Consider the following 16,895-nt stretch of genomic DNA (forward strand, 5'->3'; position numbering starts at 1 on the left):
TACAATTCTGCCTATATATATATATATATCCATTGTGAATCAAGCTTCCGATAGTTATAGCAGATTGAAGGAGAGAAGAAAGAGAGAGTAGAATAAGTTTGGGATCTTTGTAGAGAGAATCGAGGGAAAAGTCCCTTTATTTGTATTTTTATCTCGTACTTACAAAGACGTGTAAAATTAACAAAGGGTGGGAACGGTCATGGAAATCGTTTCTTATTGCTATTAATGCTCCAATTGATTGTATAGATTTTAAGTCATATTTGTATTACAATTTGAATTTCAACAATGGCGGTAAATAGCCGGTTGGCGTCAACCAACTGAGGCGATCAGCCGAATGACATTTGTGCCCTCTGGAGTCTATGTTTTTTAGTCGAGGTGTTCAGTCATATGATGATCTCGTTGTCTTTTGGCGCGGTCTACCAGAGCGGTAGGTTGTGAGGTGATCGTTCGATATGGACACGAGGTTGGTGAGTTGGTTGAATGTGATCAACTGACTTTTTTCGCAGTGAGTCGTGACTCATTTTTTGTTCGGCTCAAATCTTACGGAGCCCGTGTCTCGCATTTCTGGTTAGTTCGTTGTTTCGACTGGATCTCTCAATCATACAAGGTTTTAAGTGGATCTTCTCGTAGCCCACGCGAGTTATACAATGAGACTCTCTGTCATGATGATTCACACCTCACTTTTAGCAGATCTTGTTGCTATGCAGTAGAGAAATATCTCCGAAATTTAAACCTATCTTAGGTTTTGAGATGTGGTTTCATGCTCGGTCTTGAATCATATGTTAATTGTTTTTCTCATAAGGAGGTCATTTCATCTTGGTTGTTCGTTCTTTTTGAGATTTGTGTAGTTATTTTTGGTATACATACATACATACATACATACATGCATGGATGCATGCATGCATGCATCCATCCATCCATCCATCCATCCATAAGTCATTGTTTTTTATTTTAAAACAAGAGCATTGATATGTATTGAAATATGCACTTTAATTCATAGGTAAGGTGACAAAAATTATAGTTCAGGCTTGGCTACTTTTTATGAGTCTGACCAACGGTGCCTGTTGTCTTATATAACAGTGCCGCATCACTGATATAATTAATGTAATAAAATATCATAAAAATTATTTTCTTTTTATTAAGCTTTCAATAATTTTTTTTTAAAGACTATCATAAATATATATGTAATTCAACTTAAAAACTACCCTCACGATATTAACAGTCTTGACGTACGTTAAAACACTAGAAAGGCAATAGTACGAGCCCTCGTTGCAGTTAGAATCGTTGCTGCAACATGCACATGCAATTGTTCAGCCAATTTGCTGAAACAGCATATCACACAGAAAAAGCTACAGTCCCCACCTGCACATAACCATTCTTTCTACATAAATTTTGATTCACTTTTCACATACACTGAACCAGAAATATGTCAATTTAATTCCCATACTGTTTTAATTGATTTAAATAGCCCCCCATTCAAAATTATAGGGGCCAATTTGATATTTTTATGGACTCCAGAACTAAACTGACTCATTATAAATAATCCTGAGGGCTATTCTGACAATTTACTCTATGCTGAACTGATTCAGGAATTGTATCTCAAAAACAAAACAACGCCTTTAATTCTATGTGCAGTTCAATAAATCAAATATACATAGAATTGCAGAGTCTAATTAGAAATCTTAGCAGTGAGCTCCCTCACCAACTTAGCGGCCACCATAGCGGTCATCCCATCAACAGTATCACGCTGCGGATTGAATTCTACAACATCAGCAGCCACAACATTAGCCTGCAGATTGTGAAGGATATTGAGCACATCACGAAACGACAAGCCTCCAGGCTCTATATGAGAAACACCTGGAGCAAATGCTGGATCAAGGCAGTCCACATCCACAGAGATATAAACCCCTTTTACACCTTCACCCAGTTTCTGCACAATTTGTAATACAAATTATCAATAGTTTAGTGTGATTGTGTAAAGAAACCAAGATATGCAGGCTGTAAATCATACCAGGTTCTCCAACACTTCTCGGTCCCTTGAAAATGTGCGCATTTCGTACTGCTCCACGCCAAATCGTCGTCCTTGCTCCCGACCTTCGGCGGTAATAGATCTGAGTCCAACCTGTACGGCAAAAAATGCGAGAATTAAATTGATGTTTTGAAAGTGGTAAAAGTTTCCTTTCAATTTTAAAACAGAATTCTGCAAGTACTTACCCCTATAATTTTTTCTAAAATATTTTTTTTCTGCTGAACATTCTATTACTGATTAAAAGCAATGCATTTTATATATCATATTTCTGTTGAATCAACAAATTAACATTATCAAACTGATCTTTTTCATTGCACATTAAGCCATCTAAGAATCAATTGGTATAAGTACATAGTTTATTTTGATTTAAAACCATCAAAATCACCATATAAGTACATAGTTTATTTTGATTTTAATCATAACAAAAAAGATGATTAAAATCCATGAAAATCACCATATATACCACAGCATGAAAATTTTCCAATATAATGTCACCAACAAAAGTTTTAGCAAATAATGCTAACAATTCTAGTGATGTTCATACACATTTTCAGACAGATAATTTTGTAGGAAGGACCATGAATAGAATATCAATACAGAATTAAATAATTTAAACCATTTTATATCAGCATCTTCCCTCAAAAAGATTAGAGAAAATATAAAAGAATGTTGTTTAATAAAGCAAATTGAGACCATAACCTGTAATAGTCGACGAGCATGACCTCCTTCCATTATTCGTGCAAAAGAAGAAGCATGGGAGTATATATTGCCTTCAAATGCATCGTAGATATCAGGATGGGCATCGAGATGAAGAATGTCTATCGGTCCCCCAAGCTTTTCTGACACTGCTCTTACAACAGGATATGAAATGGAGTGATCGCCGCCTAAAATTAATGGGTGAAGCGGTTCCTGTAATAGCAGACGGTGAATGCGTATTATTTGAATGGCTAGAGCTTCTAATAGATTAAACAAACAATTTCAACAAGAATGAATTGCTTTTCTCCAGCTACGCTACTTAGTTAATCTTCCATGAATGTTTCTCAAATCAAAATTTGCAAAAGTAGCCGAATAACTTGTTCGACAATCAATATGAATTTATAGATTAATCAATTTTTGCATTTAAATAGCATATTATACCATTTCGCCTGAAGATTTTATCATCTGAAAATTTAACTCCATGATTTCAAAAATCTCTTACTGGTGAACATAATTTCTGATGCAAGAAAACCTCAGTTTATTGATGGGTTTCGTTTTTGTGAGCTTATGGTGAGCTCTAAGATATTAGCTTTTGAAACAAGCCAAGTATATGCTAGTATTTTAATTGTAGATAAAATTCTTTTCCATGAGCAGCATTTTGACTAAAAAGAGATCTTTTTTATCGGTTGAAGTCTTCTAAGAAGCCTTTCAGTCAAATCATCTCCTTGCTAGCGTAATTGTTAGTTGCATATTAGTGTCAGTTAATGAAATTTTTTATATTTATCGCACCTGACAAATGACAGCTTCACATAACGTGATGTATCCAATTATCTTTGTGCATCTAGTTATCTTCAAGATCCATGTTGTGATATCTTTATAATTTCAAGAAAGCTTTTTTAAATACCAATGAGTGATTAATTGTAACTTCCAATTCCTGCATGATCCGCTTTATAGCCATCAAATATTTGTTTTGCTGGATTTGTTATAAACCAACTAAAAAATTCAACTATATTTGTAATATGTGGTATTGTGCAAACAATTGAATAATTCAATGAGACAAATTGATGCGAGGGAACTTCACACATAGGGTCATTCCCTCCAACTATCTATAGTGCCTACTCTTCTAAGCACTTGATCTTGCTTACAAATGTTATCTTCATTGTCTTTAGTTTTTACATCTTAAACCTATCCAGTACATTGCCAAGCACTGAGATTATTATGGATTGGAAATAGATTTAACATTTTTCTTTCTCTTCTGAGAATCATCCTTGTTAGCCACGGATCATTCATGTCAAATTTCTTGGGCAATATATATGTTGAATATAAAAAATATTGTATATTAATAACAAAATTAAATCAATATGAAATAAATTCATATAATAATGAATTCATTTAATTAGCCCTAAAAATATATATATTTAAATTTATTAAATATTTGAACTCAGTTAAGATAAATAGTCACATGATATTATAGATTGTTAACTTGAAATTGAAATGAATGATTCTTGTATGAGAAAAAACATAGTAAAAAGTTCATAAAAATTAAACTAGAATAAGAAAAATAAAAACAACCTTAAGTAGCTATTAAGTTATCAAAGAGAAAGGTGACAACTTAACATAAGTTATTTATTTAAAATAATTTTAAAATTAAAATTTATTACATATAACGAGTGCCGGACACATGCCTGTTAATTTTTTTTCTTTTTTGTTTAAATCGAACACAAACATAACATGTTCAACACATGTTGAGCATATATCAACAAATGTTTATTGCACGCCTGACAAAATACACTTCATTATTAATTTTGAATCAAGCTTTTCCCTTGCATTATGATCAATCATCAGTATGCAATAAAAGCTTCAAAATATACAATGCATACCTCCTTTTTTGGTCTATATATATTCACAAAGCCCAAAAATCAAAAGCTATGTTTGATTGAGGAGGTTTCTTGTGTTTATCATTGATTGAGGAGGTATGTTATGTGTTTATCATGTAAAAGTCCTACATTTAGTCTCATACTCCTATCTCTTTTATTCAAAATTTATTCATACTTTATTCATATTTTTTGTGACGCATCAGGAGAGCAATAATTTTTTAGCTTTATGTTCATACTCACAACAATGGTTGAATTATATACATTTCATTTTTGCATGTGTTTAATTTTCAACTACTTTGTCCAACCTAGAATAATAATAAGCCCATTTGATATCGGAGTCAACCAAACCACAATACAACAACAAACAGCAACAACAAACCTTTATCCCACAAAGTGGGATCGGCTACATGAATAATTTTTCTCCATTGCATCCTATTATCATATTTTCATTTAATTCTAATAGAATAAGATCATTTTTTATACAATTTGCCCAAGTTGTTTTAGGTCTACCTCTGTCTTTCCTAACATAAGTCGAATCTAAATCATCTACTCTCCTAATAGGATCACCAGATGGTTGGTGTTTAATGTGACCAAACCATCTAAAGACGATACTCTCTAATCTTGACTGCCACTGGAGCTACACCAACCTATGACGGATATATTCATTTCGCATTCATTTCGCATTTTGTCTCTCACTCAGCCACCTAAGCATTCTCATCTCCGCAACACTTAACTTTGTTTCCGCAACACTTAACTCACTTAACTTTGTTTTATGCTTCTCTTTTAAAGGCCAACATTTTGTGCCATAGAAAATTACAGGTTTCACCAATATCTACTAAAATTTTCCTTTCAGTTCGAGTGGTATTTTCTATCACACAATAGACATGATGCATTCCTTAACTTCAACCAACCAACTCGAATTCTACTATTAACATCCCCATCTATATCACCATCACTTTGAACTATAGACCCAAAATATCTAAAACAATCAAATCTTTTAATGTTAATCATCCATAGTTACAATTCTGCCACTAGAACTACTACTACTAAAATTACTTTCATGCATTCAATATTAGATCTCCTCAAAAGAAGGCCTTCAGACTCCAATGTAACCTCCATAACTCAAGGCTTTCCTGAAATTTTTCTCTAATCATATCCACAAGAAAGATATTATCAGCGAGAAGCATACACCAAGGTAAATCCTCCTTTAAATGTCCAGTATAAGCATCCATCTAAAAGTCAATCCCTGTCGTAATCCAACTGAAATGGGAAATACTTCGTAAATTCTTCGTCTGTTGGAACACAAGTAACAGCTGTAGGATACATATCTTCAATGCTCCGTCTGTTGGATAACAAGTAACAACTGTAGGATTTATATCTTTAATGACTTGAATATAAATCATATCAACACCTTACTTCTCTAGAACTCTCAAAAAACTTATCTTGGAACCTTATCGTAAGTTTTTTCTAAATCAATAAAAATCATATGTCGATCCTCCTAATTCTCTATGTACTTCTCCATCAAGCTTCTCAATAAATGTATAGCATCTATAGTAGACCTACTCCGCATAAATCCAAACTGAATATGAAAAATTTTTAAATCATGTATTAACCTATGTTCATTTATCCTCTCTCATAATTTTAAGGAATGACACATCAACTTGATTCCTTTAAAATTTGCACACTCTTCTGCATCCTCTTTATTTTCAAAAATAGGGACCAAAATATTCTTCCTCCACTCCTCAGACATCTTTTTAGTTTTTAAAATAATATTAAAGAGTTTAGTAAGCAAAGACACTCCCAAATCTTCTAAATATTTTCATACTTCAATTGAGATATCATCAGGTCCTACTGATTTTCCACCATTGATTTTATTTAAAGTCTCCTAATCTTCTTTTTTACTAATGAGAAGGTATAAATGAAATGTTTTATTATTATTAACATTATTAATGTCACTAAAGTCGATCATATTTTCAGAAACTTCATTTAAAAGTTTATCAAAATGGCTCACCCACATATGTTGAATATCTTCCTCTAAGAAAAGCACTTTTTCATTTTCATCTTTAAAACACTTTACTTAAATTAAATATTTACCTTTCCTTTCTCTTTGTTTCACTAGTTTATACATATATTTTTACCCTCTCAGTATCTAGTCCATTATAAATATCACTAAAAGCATAATTTTTAGCAAAAAAAAAATTTTATTATACTCTTTACGTGTCAACTTATATTTTTCCCAGTTCTCTTAGTTTTTACATTTAAACCAATTTTTATAACACATCTTATATTTTATCTTCTCCTGCGCATTATAAATTTCACCACAAACTATTTTTATTTATAAATTTTTTTTCTTTGATTCTTCAATTACAACTTTTGTCACTTATTTAATAATATTTATTATTTTATCTCAAATAAAATTCAATTTTTTAAGAACATAAAAAATATTGAAATTTTGAAATTTGCTCATAAAATTAATTTTATGTCTTTTAAGTGCCCCAATCTAATTCTATAACAATATTTTATTATATTTTTTATCTTCTAACTTCTCATCTTAAAATCCAGAACTAATAATCGATGTTAGGTCCTAAAATTTTTACTATGAATGAACTTATAATCTTTATATTCTCGACAATCTCATTTTCTCTTAAGAAAATAATTAGTTTGTGTTTTATTAAATTCATTCGTATAAGTAATAATATGTTCATCCATTTTCTTAAATAAAATATTAACAATAACAAAACAAAAACTAAAGCAAAATCTAATATGTTTTTATCTTCTTCATTAATCACTCCAAAATCACAGCCACCATAAATCTTTCTAAAATCTTCTACCACTTTATCAATATGCCCATTTAATCCCCTCCAATAAAAAATATTTCTTCAAAAGGTATCAATTGTATTAATTCTTTTAGGTCATTCAAGATTTTTTTTTTAACATATATCTAAACCTACATGAGGAGCATAAGTACTTGTAACATTAAAAATTTTACTATCAACAACAATCTTTAGGGCTATAATTCTATTTAAAATTTTATTAATTTTTACAACATTATATTTCCAACTCTTATCTATAATTACACATACACCATTTCTAGTGCGACTCATATATGAATACCAAAGTTTAAAACTCAAGTCATCAATCTCCTTAGTCTTTTTCTTTAACACATTTAGTTTCTTGAATATATAAGATATTTATGAACCATAATATCAACTATTTCATTCATTTAATAATATTTTAAAATTTTATCCTAATATTAATTTCATGGACTAAATCTTTTACCCGCATATGTTCTTAATGTGAGAACTCTTGCTAATTTGACAATACACTCGGGCATCGGTGCATCGACCTTTGCACATTTTTCACTGTATTTAAGACATAGTGTATCGCCTCCAGTGGACGCCCTAGTATTTATATAAGGATTTAGGGTCCGTTTGGGGCAGCTTGTGCGTTTCAAGATAAGTTGTTTATCCTGAAACGCGGCCCGCGGGCCGGCCGCAGGGGTCGATCCGCAGCCTGCGTTTAGTGTAAAAACTCAAACACAGTTTCGGATAAGCTGGCGAAACGCGCGAACCAAACGGTACGGCGACATTTTGAAAATGTCACCCGCACTTATAAGCTGCCCCAAACGGACCCTTAAAGAATTAATGTCATGATTTTTCAATAAATTTTATGTTGACTGACGACTACTTTATACAAACCTCCACATTTTGCATCCAAAGCTTGAGACCCGACAATGATAGTGTTGCAATCAAAGACACTTGAAATAAGAAAAACAACGATAAAAACAAAAATACCCCACTTGGGCGAGGTTCAGGTGGTGGTTGCCGCTCGAGGAGATGAAAACTGCGAGGTTTATGGAGTTGGGTGGTGAGACAGCTGAGGAAGGCTGACATGCGGCTGGATAAAGGCGAGGAAGCCAGAAAGAATGTGGGAAGGTGGCGGCAGCAAGGGGAGTAGGTGTATAGGTTAATCCGACGGTTGAATAGCAGGCTAATCGGCTTTAAGGAAGTCTAGGAAGGACGGCAGCAGGCTAAGGTGTTTGTAAGGATGGCTGGGAAGGTAAGGGGAGGGGAATAGAGGTGGTAGGGGACTGCAAGCTCCAAGAAAATTAGTAAAGAGACTGTCTCCCAATAAAGACGGCAATGATGGTGGGGGCAGAAGCAAAAGAAAGGTTGTGGGAGAGGGGAAGGCGAAAATAAATATCCCCATGAAATCGAACTACATCAAGAGCAACCTTGGATCCTTGGGAGGTTGTCACCATCTTAGATGAGTTACAACCAAAGCACCTCCTCGCCTTTGGATACACCCTAGTAAGAAAACACAGGAAGCCGACAACTGTCAATGAACAGAAACATATGCAAAAGTAATCTAAACACAAATAAATAACAAATATATAATCCTAGGTTAAAGAGGAGTGGGCCTCGCTCCACATAGAAGGGAACTCCAAGCTTGGAAGGACTGGTCGGTTCCTCCCTGGTCGGGACCGAACCGGTCCTTCTGCCAGTATTTTGTAACTCTATTGCTTTGGGGGCAAGATGCCCTGCGTCAATCCCCAGAGTTAGGAGAATTTGGTCCTCATCAATTGAAACTTCTCTCCTTTTAGTATGACATCAGGTCAACTCCATTGAAGATGACGAAATTTTGTAACCTCCAAGGGTTGAAGGCACTTCGACTATGGCCCAAGAAGCACCTGGTTTCTACTGGCGACTGCACTGTCTCCCAAAACACATTAAGAGCTTTCTCCATTTGCAACCATCGATCCATATCGGTCGAATCTACTAGGAGCTCACTACTGAATTGAACAGGGTTGGTATGTCATGCTTATATCATTGGGTCCTACCAAAATAACCCAATGTCAGCTCAACATGCTCTGAAGTGAGGGTAGCCTGAGTCTCTTTCAATGGCAGTGGCCATGGCGGCAAGAAATCGAACATGATGCCCTAAAACTCTCTCTATAATCGCTGCCCGTTGTCTAAAACTAAATTTTTTGTCTCACCGTCCTCTATCAACACCAAAATTGATCCTACCGGTGCTTTTTTGTTGGCAAGGGCACCTGTCATCTCAAATTCCACATAATGTAAAAGAATCATGTGTTTTTCATCTTTGGTGAAGGAGTGTGTTCCTGAACTTGTCATGTTGCAGCAGGTGAAAGAAACCTAATCATGATAGAACAGCAGGTGAAAAAAACCTTGATACAGTCTAAAGGCAGTGCATCAATTCTAAGGGATAGACCATATCCTGAAGAATTTGATGTCGTGCAATATCCCAAGGGTCTTGTACCACCTCTGTTTAAAACTTTTGATGGAACAGGAAACCCTCGACAGCATGTGGCACATTTTCACGCTAGTGGTTGCCACGCAGGGGGGAATGATGCTTTACTTTTCTGACAGTTTGTCAATAGCCTGTCAGGAGTGGCATTTGATTGGTATGCAGAATTGCCAAATAGTTCTGTCAAAACGTTTGCGGAATTAGAAGATCTCTTCATTACACGATTTGCTGGGGCTCGACACCATATCACTATCGGTGATTTAGTGATCGAGAAACAAAGAACAGATGAAACTCTAGTGGATTACATTTTGACTGGAGGAATTTAAGCATGAAATGTGAACCACAACTTCAAGAACAACATGTGATTGAAATCCTGTTAAAAAGTATTCACTGGCCAGTTGTTTTCCTCCTCAAGGGATTCACGATTAAAACTTTTAAAAAGTTTCTTAGCAAAGTTGGGAGTCTTCAAGAGGAAGCTAAACAACTTGGTTTTATTGAGAGATTTGAAAAACAGAGATCCGCAAAAATCTTCGAGAAAAAGTCTGGGACTGTTGCGACTATTGACAAGGGTAAGCAACCATTGGGGGTAAGCAACCGTAAGCAACCATTGGAGATAAAAGTTGAACAACAACAACAAAGCCATCAGCCTCTTCAGCAATACCGTACACGGTCATCCTAGCAAAGGTCTTATTAGACAAATAATAGATCAATTCCAACCTTGACAGAACGTTTGAACAGAGTATATCCTTTTAAAGACAAAACGGTTGGTAAAATGTTTCGCAATTTAATCAAGAAATCGGGATTCAGCTTGTTAGAAGCAAAGAAGCCCAATGAAGTTGATAAGAAGGATCACCCATTATATTGTCCATATCATAGAATGATTTGACATACTCTGGAAAATTATTTTTCTTTCAAGAATTCTGGTTGGAATACAATCTCAGGGACGGGAATATAACAATCCCGAAAGAGTATATGAAAGAACCTGGACAAGGTTCGATCAATACAGTTTCGGTTGATCCTATTGTTCCGATCGATCCTTACGCAGTCGAAGATGGGTGAAATACAGTTTGGACAAAGTTTTCAAGGAAAATACTAAATCAAATCAGAATACTTCAGTACAAGCCGCGATTCAAGATCAAGAACCTGTTAAGCCAGTATTGTCGATTTCAGTAGAAGAGCAGTAGAAGAAGATTCGAAGAAGACTGAAAAACCCATCGAAAAGCCGAAATATGAAATGAAACTCGATCGTCCAAGATTAGTTACTACGGATTTTGGAGAGAAATTTCTCAAACCACAGACTTTGTATGATTTCTTCTTTGCTCCACTAGGAGCACGTAATACCATGGAATTCAACTTTGACTACGTTTTGACTGTTTCTGTTGATAGTATAATTGGGTATGACTCACATAATCCCGATACTAATCTCAATCTTTCTAATGATTCTCAAATCGTACAAAGTTCTGACACATGTGACAAGTTCGTACAAAGTTCTGACACATGTGACAGTGAGCGAGGAGAAAATATTGATGATAATAATTATGATTCAGAAGACGATGCGCCCGTCTTTGAATTTCACGGATCGTCGATCACAATAGAGTTAGAGTCTTCGAATTCGGAAGGAATCCTAGAAGAATCAGTTACTCCAGCTCATGTAAAGGCAGTTCTAAAGTCAAGTCATGATTCAGAAGAAGTGACAAATAAATTTGAGAAGCGGAAAAGTATTGCCTTCGAGAATGGGTCCAAAGGATGCAATGAAACATAGAGTTATTCAGGATAATCCAGTCCCACCGATCGATGAAATACCTGTCCAAAAGGGAGCTGTCCAAACAAGCATAAAGGTGGACTATAATGTACTAGCCCATCTTAGTAAATTACCTGCTAAGTTGAGTATATACGATGCCCTAATCCTATCAAAGGAAATGAGGGAGGCTTTAATAAAAGCTTTGCTAGATCCAGAAATCTGTTTAGCTCATCTTGCTAGTTCAACTTGCTAGTACCTCCTCAGATGAGGTTTGTTCATTAAGAGAACAAGAAAAAATAATGATCACAAATGATGATTTACTACTTGGGACCGTTGATCATAATCGTCCGTTGTATATTTTTGTCAACATCGACAACTTCATGCTCTCCAGAGTATTAGTGGATCCAGAGGCATCCATTAATATAATGAGTTTACGGACTTTGGCCTATTTGGACATAGACGCAAGATAATTGACTGCTGATAAGATGATGTTAAGAGACTTTAACTAGAAAGGGAAAAGAACTCTTGGATCAATTATATTACTGATGAAAATTGGATAATTAGTAACAATGCGAAATTCCATATCATTGATTATGAGACTTCATTCAATGCTCTCTTGGGCCGACCCTGGATTCATGAGAACGGTTTAGTTCCTTCGTCACTACATCAATGCATAAAGTATTGTTTGAAAGGACAAGAATATTGTATAAATAGAGATCTACAGCCGTTTTCAATTCATGAAGTGGGTATCATGAAGATGCCACTTACTATACTCCTCTGAAAAAGAATGTTACACCTCAAGACGATATTACAAGAAACATAAAGGGTACAAAGACAAGGTCATCCAATACCGATTCAACGATCTTTTATTACCCCTTTACAACAAGAGGGTGAAAGTTCCTCTAGAACTCGTATCCGAGGTCGAGCCCGGGGACGAGGTCGCGGAAAGAACGATAAAATTGTCGAACAAAAGAGTTCAATCATCAACATTGGTTTGGAAGACAGTTCTGAAGATGAAAAAATAAGGAAAGGCGCAACGACGATTAACCAGAAGAAACCTCTTTTCGAAATTGATTTAGAAGACGAAGAGAAACGTGATTATAGTTCAATGTATGATCGGATTAATCGTTATGTACAAACTATGGCCCTCACCCCGATTTCTACTCATAAAATTGAGGGTCAGATGGTCAAAGAAGTATATAGTGCAGGTATGAAAGCAATTAAATTTCATCGTGGTTCTTCATCCTCTAGTTCTGAAATCAATGTAGAACTAGAAGATGAGCTTTCTTCCGAGTTAATGGAATTACCTGTTGATTGGTACTCGTCTTGTATTCAAAATCTTGCTCAGCGCAGTTTGGTACCTAAGCAATGGTCGAAAAATCAATCACGATATTTTGAGAAACTTTGGAATAATGATAATCAAGCCTTTAATTCCAAGCAAGGTCTTGGATTCGGCACAGTGGGGCCTGTTGATGATACGGAATTTTGCCTAGTTGTTACTAATGGACATGGAGAAGATTGTTTAGAAGTTTTGAACAACTATGAAGAGTCTACAATTGAGGATGCCCCACCAGAATTCGAAGAAGAGACTAAATCAACAGTAGATGAGTTACAAGAAATTAACCTGGGTACCGAAAAGGATCCGAGGCTAATTTTTATTAGCTCTCTACTTGGTGAAGAAGAATCTATAAATATGATTAAGTTGTTGACAGAGTTCAAAGATTGTTTCGCTTGGAGTTATGAGGAAATGCCCGGATTGGGGCCAGAATTTGCAGTACACAACCTGGGCCTAGATCCTACCGCCATTCAAGTTAAGCAAGCTTCAAGAAGAATGCGTCTTGATATTGAACAACAAGTTATAAATGAAGTCAAGAAATTAATAGACACTAAATTCATACATGAAGAACAATACCCTACGTGGTTGGCTAGTATAGTACCAATTAAGAAGAAAAATGGGTAAATTCGGATCTGCGTGGACTTTAGAGATTTAAATAAAGCATGCCCAAAAGATAAGTTTTCTCTTCCAATCCTAGAATTGATGGTGGATATTGCATCGTCTCATGAAATCTTCTCTTTCATGGATGGATCGTCTGGGTATAATCAAATAAAAATGGCTCCAGAAGATAAAAGGTTTACAGCTTTCCGAACGCCAATTGGAGTTTATTGCTATACAGTAATGCCTTTCAAATTGAAGAATGTTGGTGCAACGTATCAACGAGCAATGACAAGATTTTTTTATGACCTCATTCATAATCAGATGGCATGTTATGTGGATGATTTGGTCATCAAAAGCAAGCAGAAAGAAGATCATTTGTACGATTTGAGAATTATTTTTGAGCGGCTACGACAATTTAACCTTAAGATGAATCCCCTAAAGTCCGCATTCGGTGTGACTTCTGGAAAATTTTTAGGGTTTGTTGTTCGCCACCGCGGGATTGAGATTGACGATTGACCCGATAAGATTAAAGCCATCTTGGAAATGTCACCCCCTAAAAATTTAAAACAATTACGATCTTTTCAAGGGAGGCTGACGTATTTAAGACGTTTTATCTCTAATTTGTCAGGTAGGTGTCAACATTTTTTCGTGTTGACTAAGAAAGATACAAAGTTTATTTGGGATGATAAATGTCAACGTGCTTTCGAGAGCATTAAGCAATACCTGACGACACCTCCTGTCCTGGCAGCGCCCATTTCGAGCAGACCTTTAATACTTTATATCGCATCTTTGGATGACTCCCTTGGAGCCCTGTTAGCCCAAATCAACGATGAGGGTAAAGAAAATGCTCTTTATTACTTAAGTAGTCGTTTAATTCCAGCGGAAGTGAAATATCATTCGATTGAGAAACATTGTTTGGCTTTAATCTTCGCAGTTCAGAAAAACTCACTCCATCATTACATGTTTTCTCACAAAGTCAACTTTATCTCGAAGTTTAATCCATTGCAATATTTAATGAACAGACCAATGCTTTCCGGTAGGTTAGCGAGATGGGTCATGATATTATTGTAATTTGATATAACTTTTGTTCCACTCCGAGCTGTGAAAGGACAGATTTTAGCAAACTTCCTCGCAGCACACCCATTACCGGCTAGTTCCCCTCTCAATGATGATTTGCCAGATGAACAGATAATGGATGTAGAAAATTCCAAGGCTCGGCGTTGGGAACTATATTTTGATGGGGCTTCTTTAGCACAAAGGGATAAAGAATTGCAAACAATAATACCTGGTAAAACAGGGATTTGATTGATCTTCATTACACCGGAGAAAGGGATGTTAAGGTATTCTTATCATTTGACAGAATCGTGTACGAATAACGAGGCAGAGTACGAAGCGCTGATAACAGGATTACAAATAGCAATATCAATATGTATAACTGACATTAATATTTACGGAGATTCACAGTTGATCATTCAACAGGTTGCTGGACAATACAGAATTTTGAAGCTTAAATTAAAATAATATCATCGTTATACAATGAAGTTATTAGAATAGATTCCAGACGTGACAATATATAGAATCCCAAGGGGAGAAAATACTCTCGCAGATGTCTTAGCTAAACTTGCCAAAAAATTTGCACGTCCACAAGAAGACTCCATTAAGATCATTGTTCAAGGACTTCAGGTTCTATCCCAGATCGATGTAGATACTAATACTTTGGACAATTTGGGTAAAGAGGAAACAGTAATGACAACTATCAAAATTGCAGAAGACTGGCGTCAACCTTTCACAGAATATTTACAAACACAAAAGCTGTCAGATGATAAGTCAGTAGCATATCAGATAAAGAAGAGAGTCCTATCATATGCTTTAATAGATAATGTTCTTTACCGAAGATCTTTCAACCAAATGTGGTTGAGGTGCTTGAATGCTACAGAAGCGCAAGAAATCGTTAAAGAGGTACACTCAGGACTTTGTGGCGCACATTAGTTAGGATCGAAGATGAAAATGAAAATTAAAAGGCTAGGATATTACTGGCCCACAATGATGACTGACTGTATGAAAATCGTCAAAAGTTGTCACCAATGCCAAGTACATGAAGTGGTCTTACATCACCCCCCAAATGTGCTACACCCGACAGTTGTGTCATAGTCATTTGAATGTTGGGGCACAGATGTGGTGGGTCCTATAAACCCTCCATCTTCAAAGGGACATCGGTTCATTCTAGCCGTTACCGATTACTTTTCAAAGTGGGCAGAAGCAATACCATTGAGAGAAGTAAAAGCACACCATGTCTTACAGTTCTTCAAGAACCAAATTGTTTACCATTTTGGAGTACCACGCAGAATTATATCAGACAACGGGTCTGCATTCAAAAGCACGAAAATCAATAATTTTGTCAGAGGACACAGAATAGATTTGCGTTATTCTACAATTTATTATCCGAGAGCTAATGGATTGGCCGAGGCTTTTAATAAGACTTTCGTCCAAATTCTAAAAAAGACCTTGGACGAAAACAAAAGGAGTTGGCACGAGCAGTTATTAGAAGCCTTATGGGCCTACAGAACTACGTTCAGAACTCCAACTCAATCTACACCTTGCGCTCTTGTGTATGTGTTGACCTCACTTTTGGTTGAGGTCTAGAAATTTCTTTAGTAGTCTAGGTCTAGCCATAGGACTTTTCTACTGACTAGTCTTAGAAAACTAGAAAAGGTACCCTCACCATTAGAAACTAAAAAATTCTTCTCTTTACTCAATTTGAAGTTCCACATATTGGTCCTAACCTCTAGCACTTAGTAGGTAAGATCATTATGAGGGAACTCAAGGAGAGTTCCTATAGGGCTACTTGACCTTAGGATTGACCCTGGGTGTTGATTTGGAGCTAAGGTACACCATACCCTCACCATACTCTGGCTAAGACCAATACATGGGGACCCAAAATGGAGATTTCATTGATCCATGACTCATTCAAAATGGTTCTCTACCCAATTGCACTTGAAATGCCCAACTTGGCCTTTTGCCCCTAGGCACCTCCAAATTACCAAAATGCCCCTCTATGGCCCAAAAATCCAAAAATTCCCAAAAAAATCCCAATAAATCCAAAAAATTTCCAATTTCATTTTGTCAAACTACACCATTGTCCAATGTAGTCAATTTGACCATCTTTGACTAAAAACCCAAACTAGCCTTAATATTGGCTAACACCCCAAATCTCAACAATTGAATGCCCTAAACCTCAAATTGGCATCCAATTTTTGTTAAAAATACTTTGTGAGGTCATTTTTGACCAAACACAATAATCAATTTGAGCTTAGTCCAAAGCTAGCTCAAGTTTGACCCAAATTAGCC

General features: G+C 35.7%; 1 protein-coding gene across 1 annotated transcript in view; it reads right to left on the reverse strand.

Annotated features, from left to right (window-relative positions):
* Positions 1-1,540: 1,540 nt before the first annotated feature.
* Positions 1,541-16,895, reverse strand: part of LOC110018001 (arginase 1, mitochondrial) — a 35,042-nt gene continuing 19,687 nt past the window's right edge. Inside the window, exons 4-6 of the mRNA XM_020715208.1 lie at positions 2,729-2,938; positions 2,012-2,122; positions 1,541-1,930 (exon numbers count right to left, since the gene is read on the reverse strand). Coding sequence (XP_020570867.1) covers positions 1,670-1,930; positions 2,012-2,122; positions 2,729-2,938 — 582 coding nt within the window. The 3' untranslated portion in view covers positions 1,541-1,669. The remainder of the gene's footprint in view (positions 1,931-2,011; positions 2,123-2,728; positions 2,939-16,895) is intronic.

Source organism: Phalaenopsis equestris, unplaced genomic scaffold, assembly GCF_001263595.1.
Source record: "Phalaenopsis equestris unplaced genomic scaffold, ASM126359v1 Scaffold000002, whole genome shotgun sequence".
Taxonomy (NCBI): domain Eukaryota; kingdom Viridiplantae; phylum Streptophyta; class Magnoliopsida; order Asparagales; family Orchidaceae; genus Phalaenopsis; species Phalaenopsis equestris.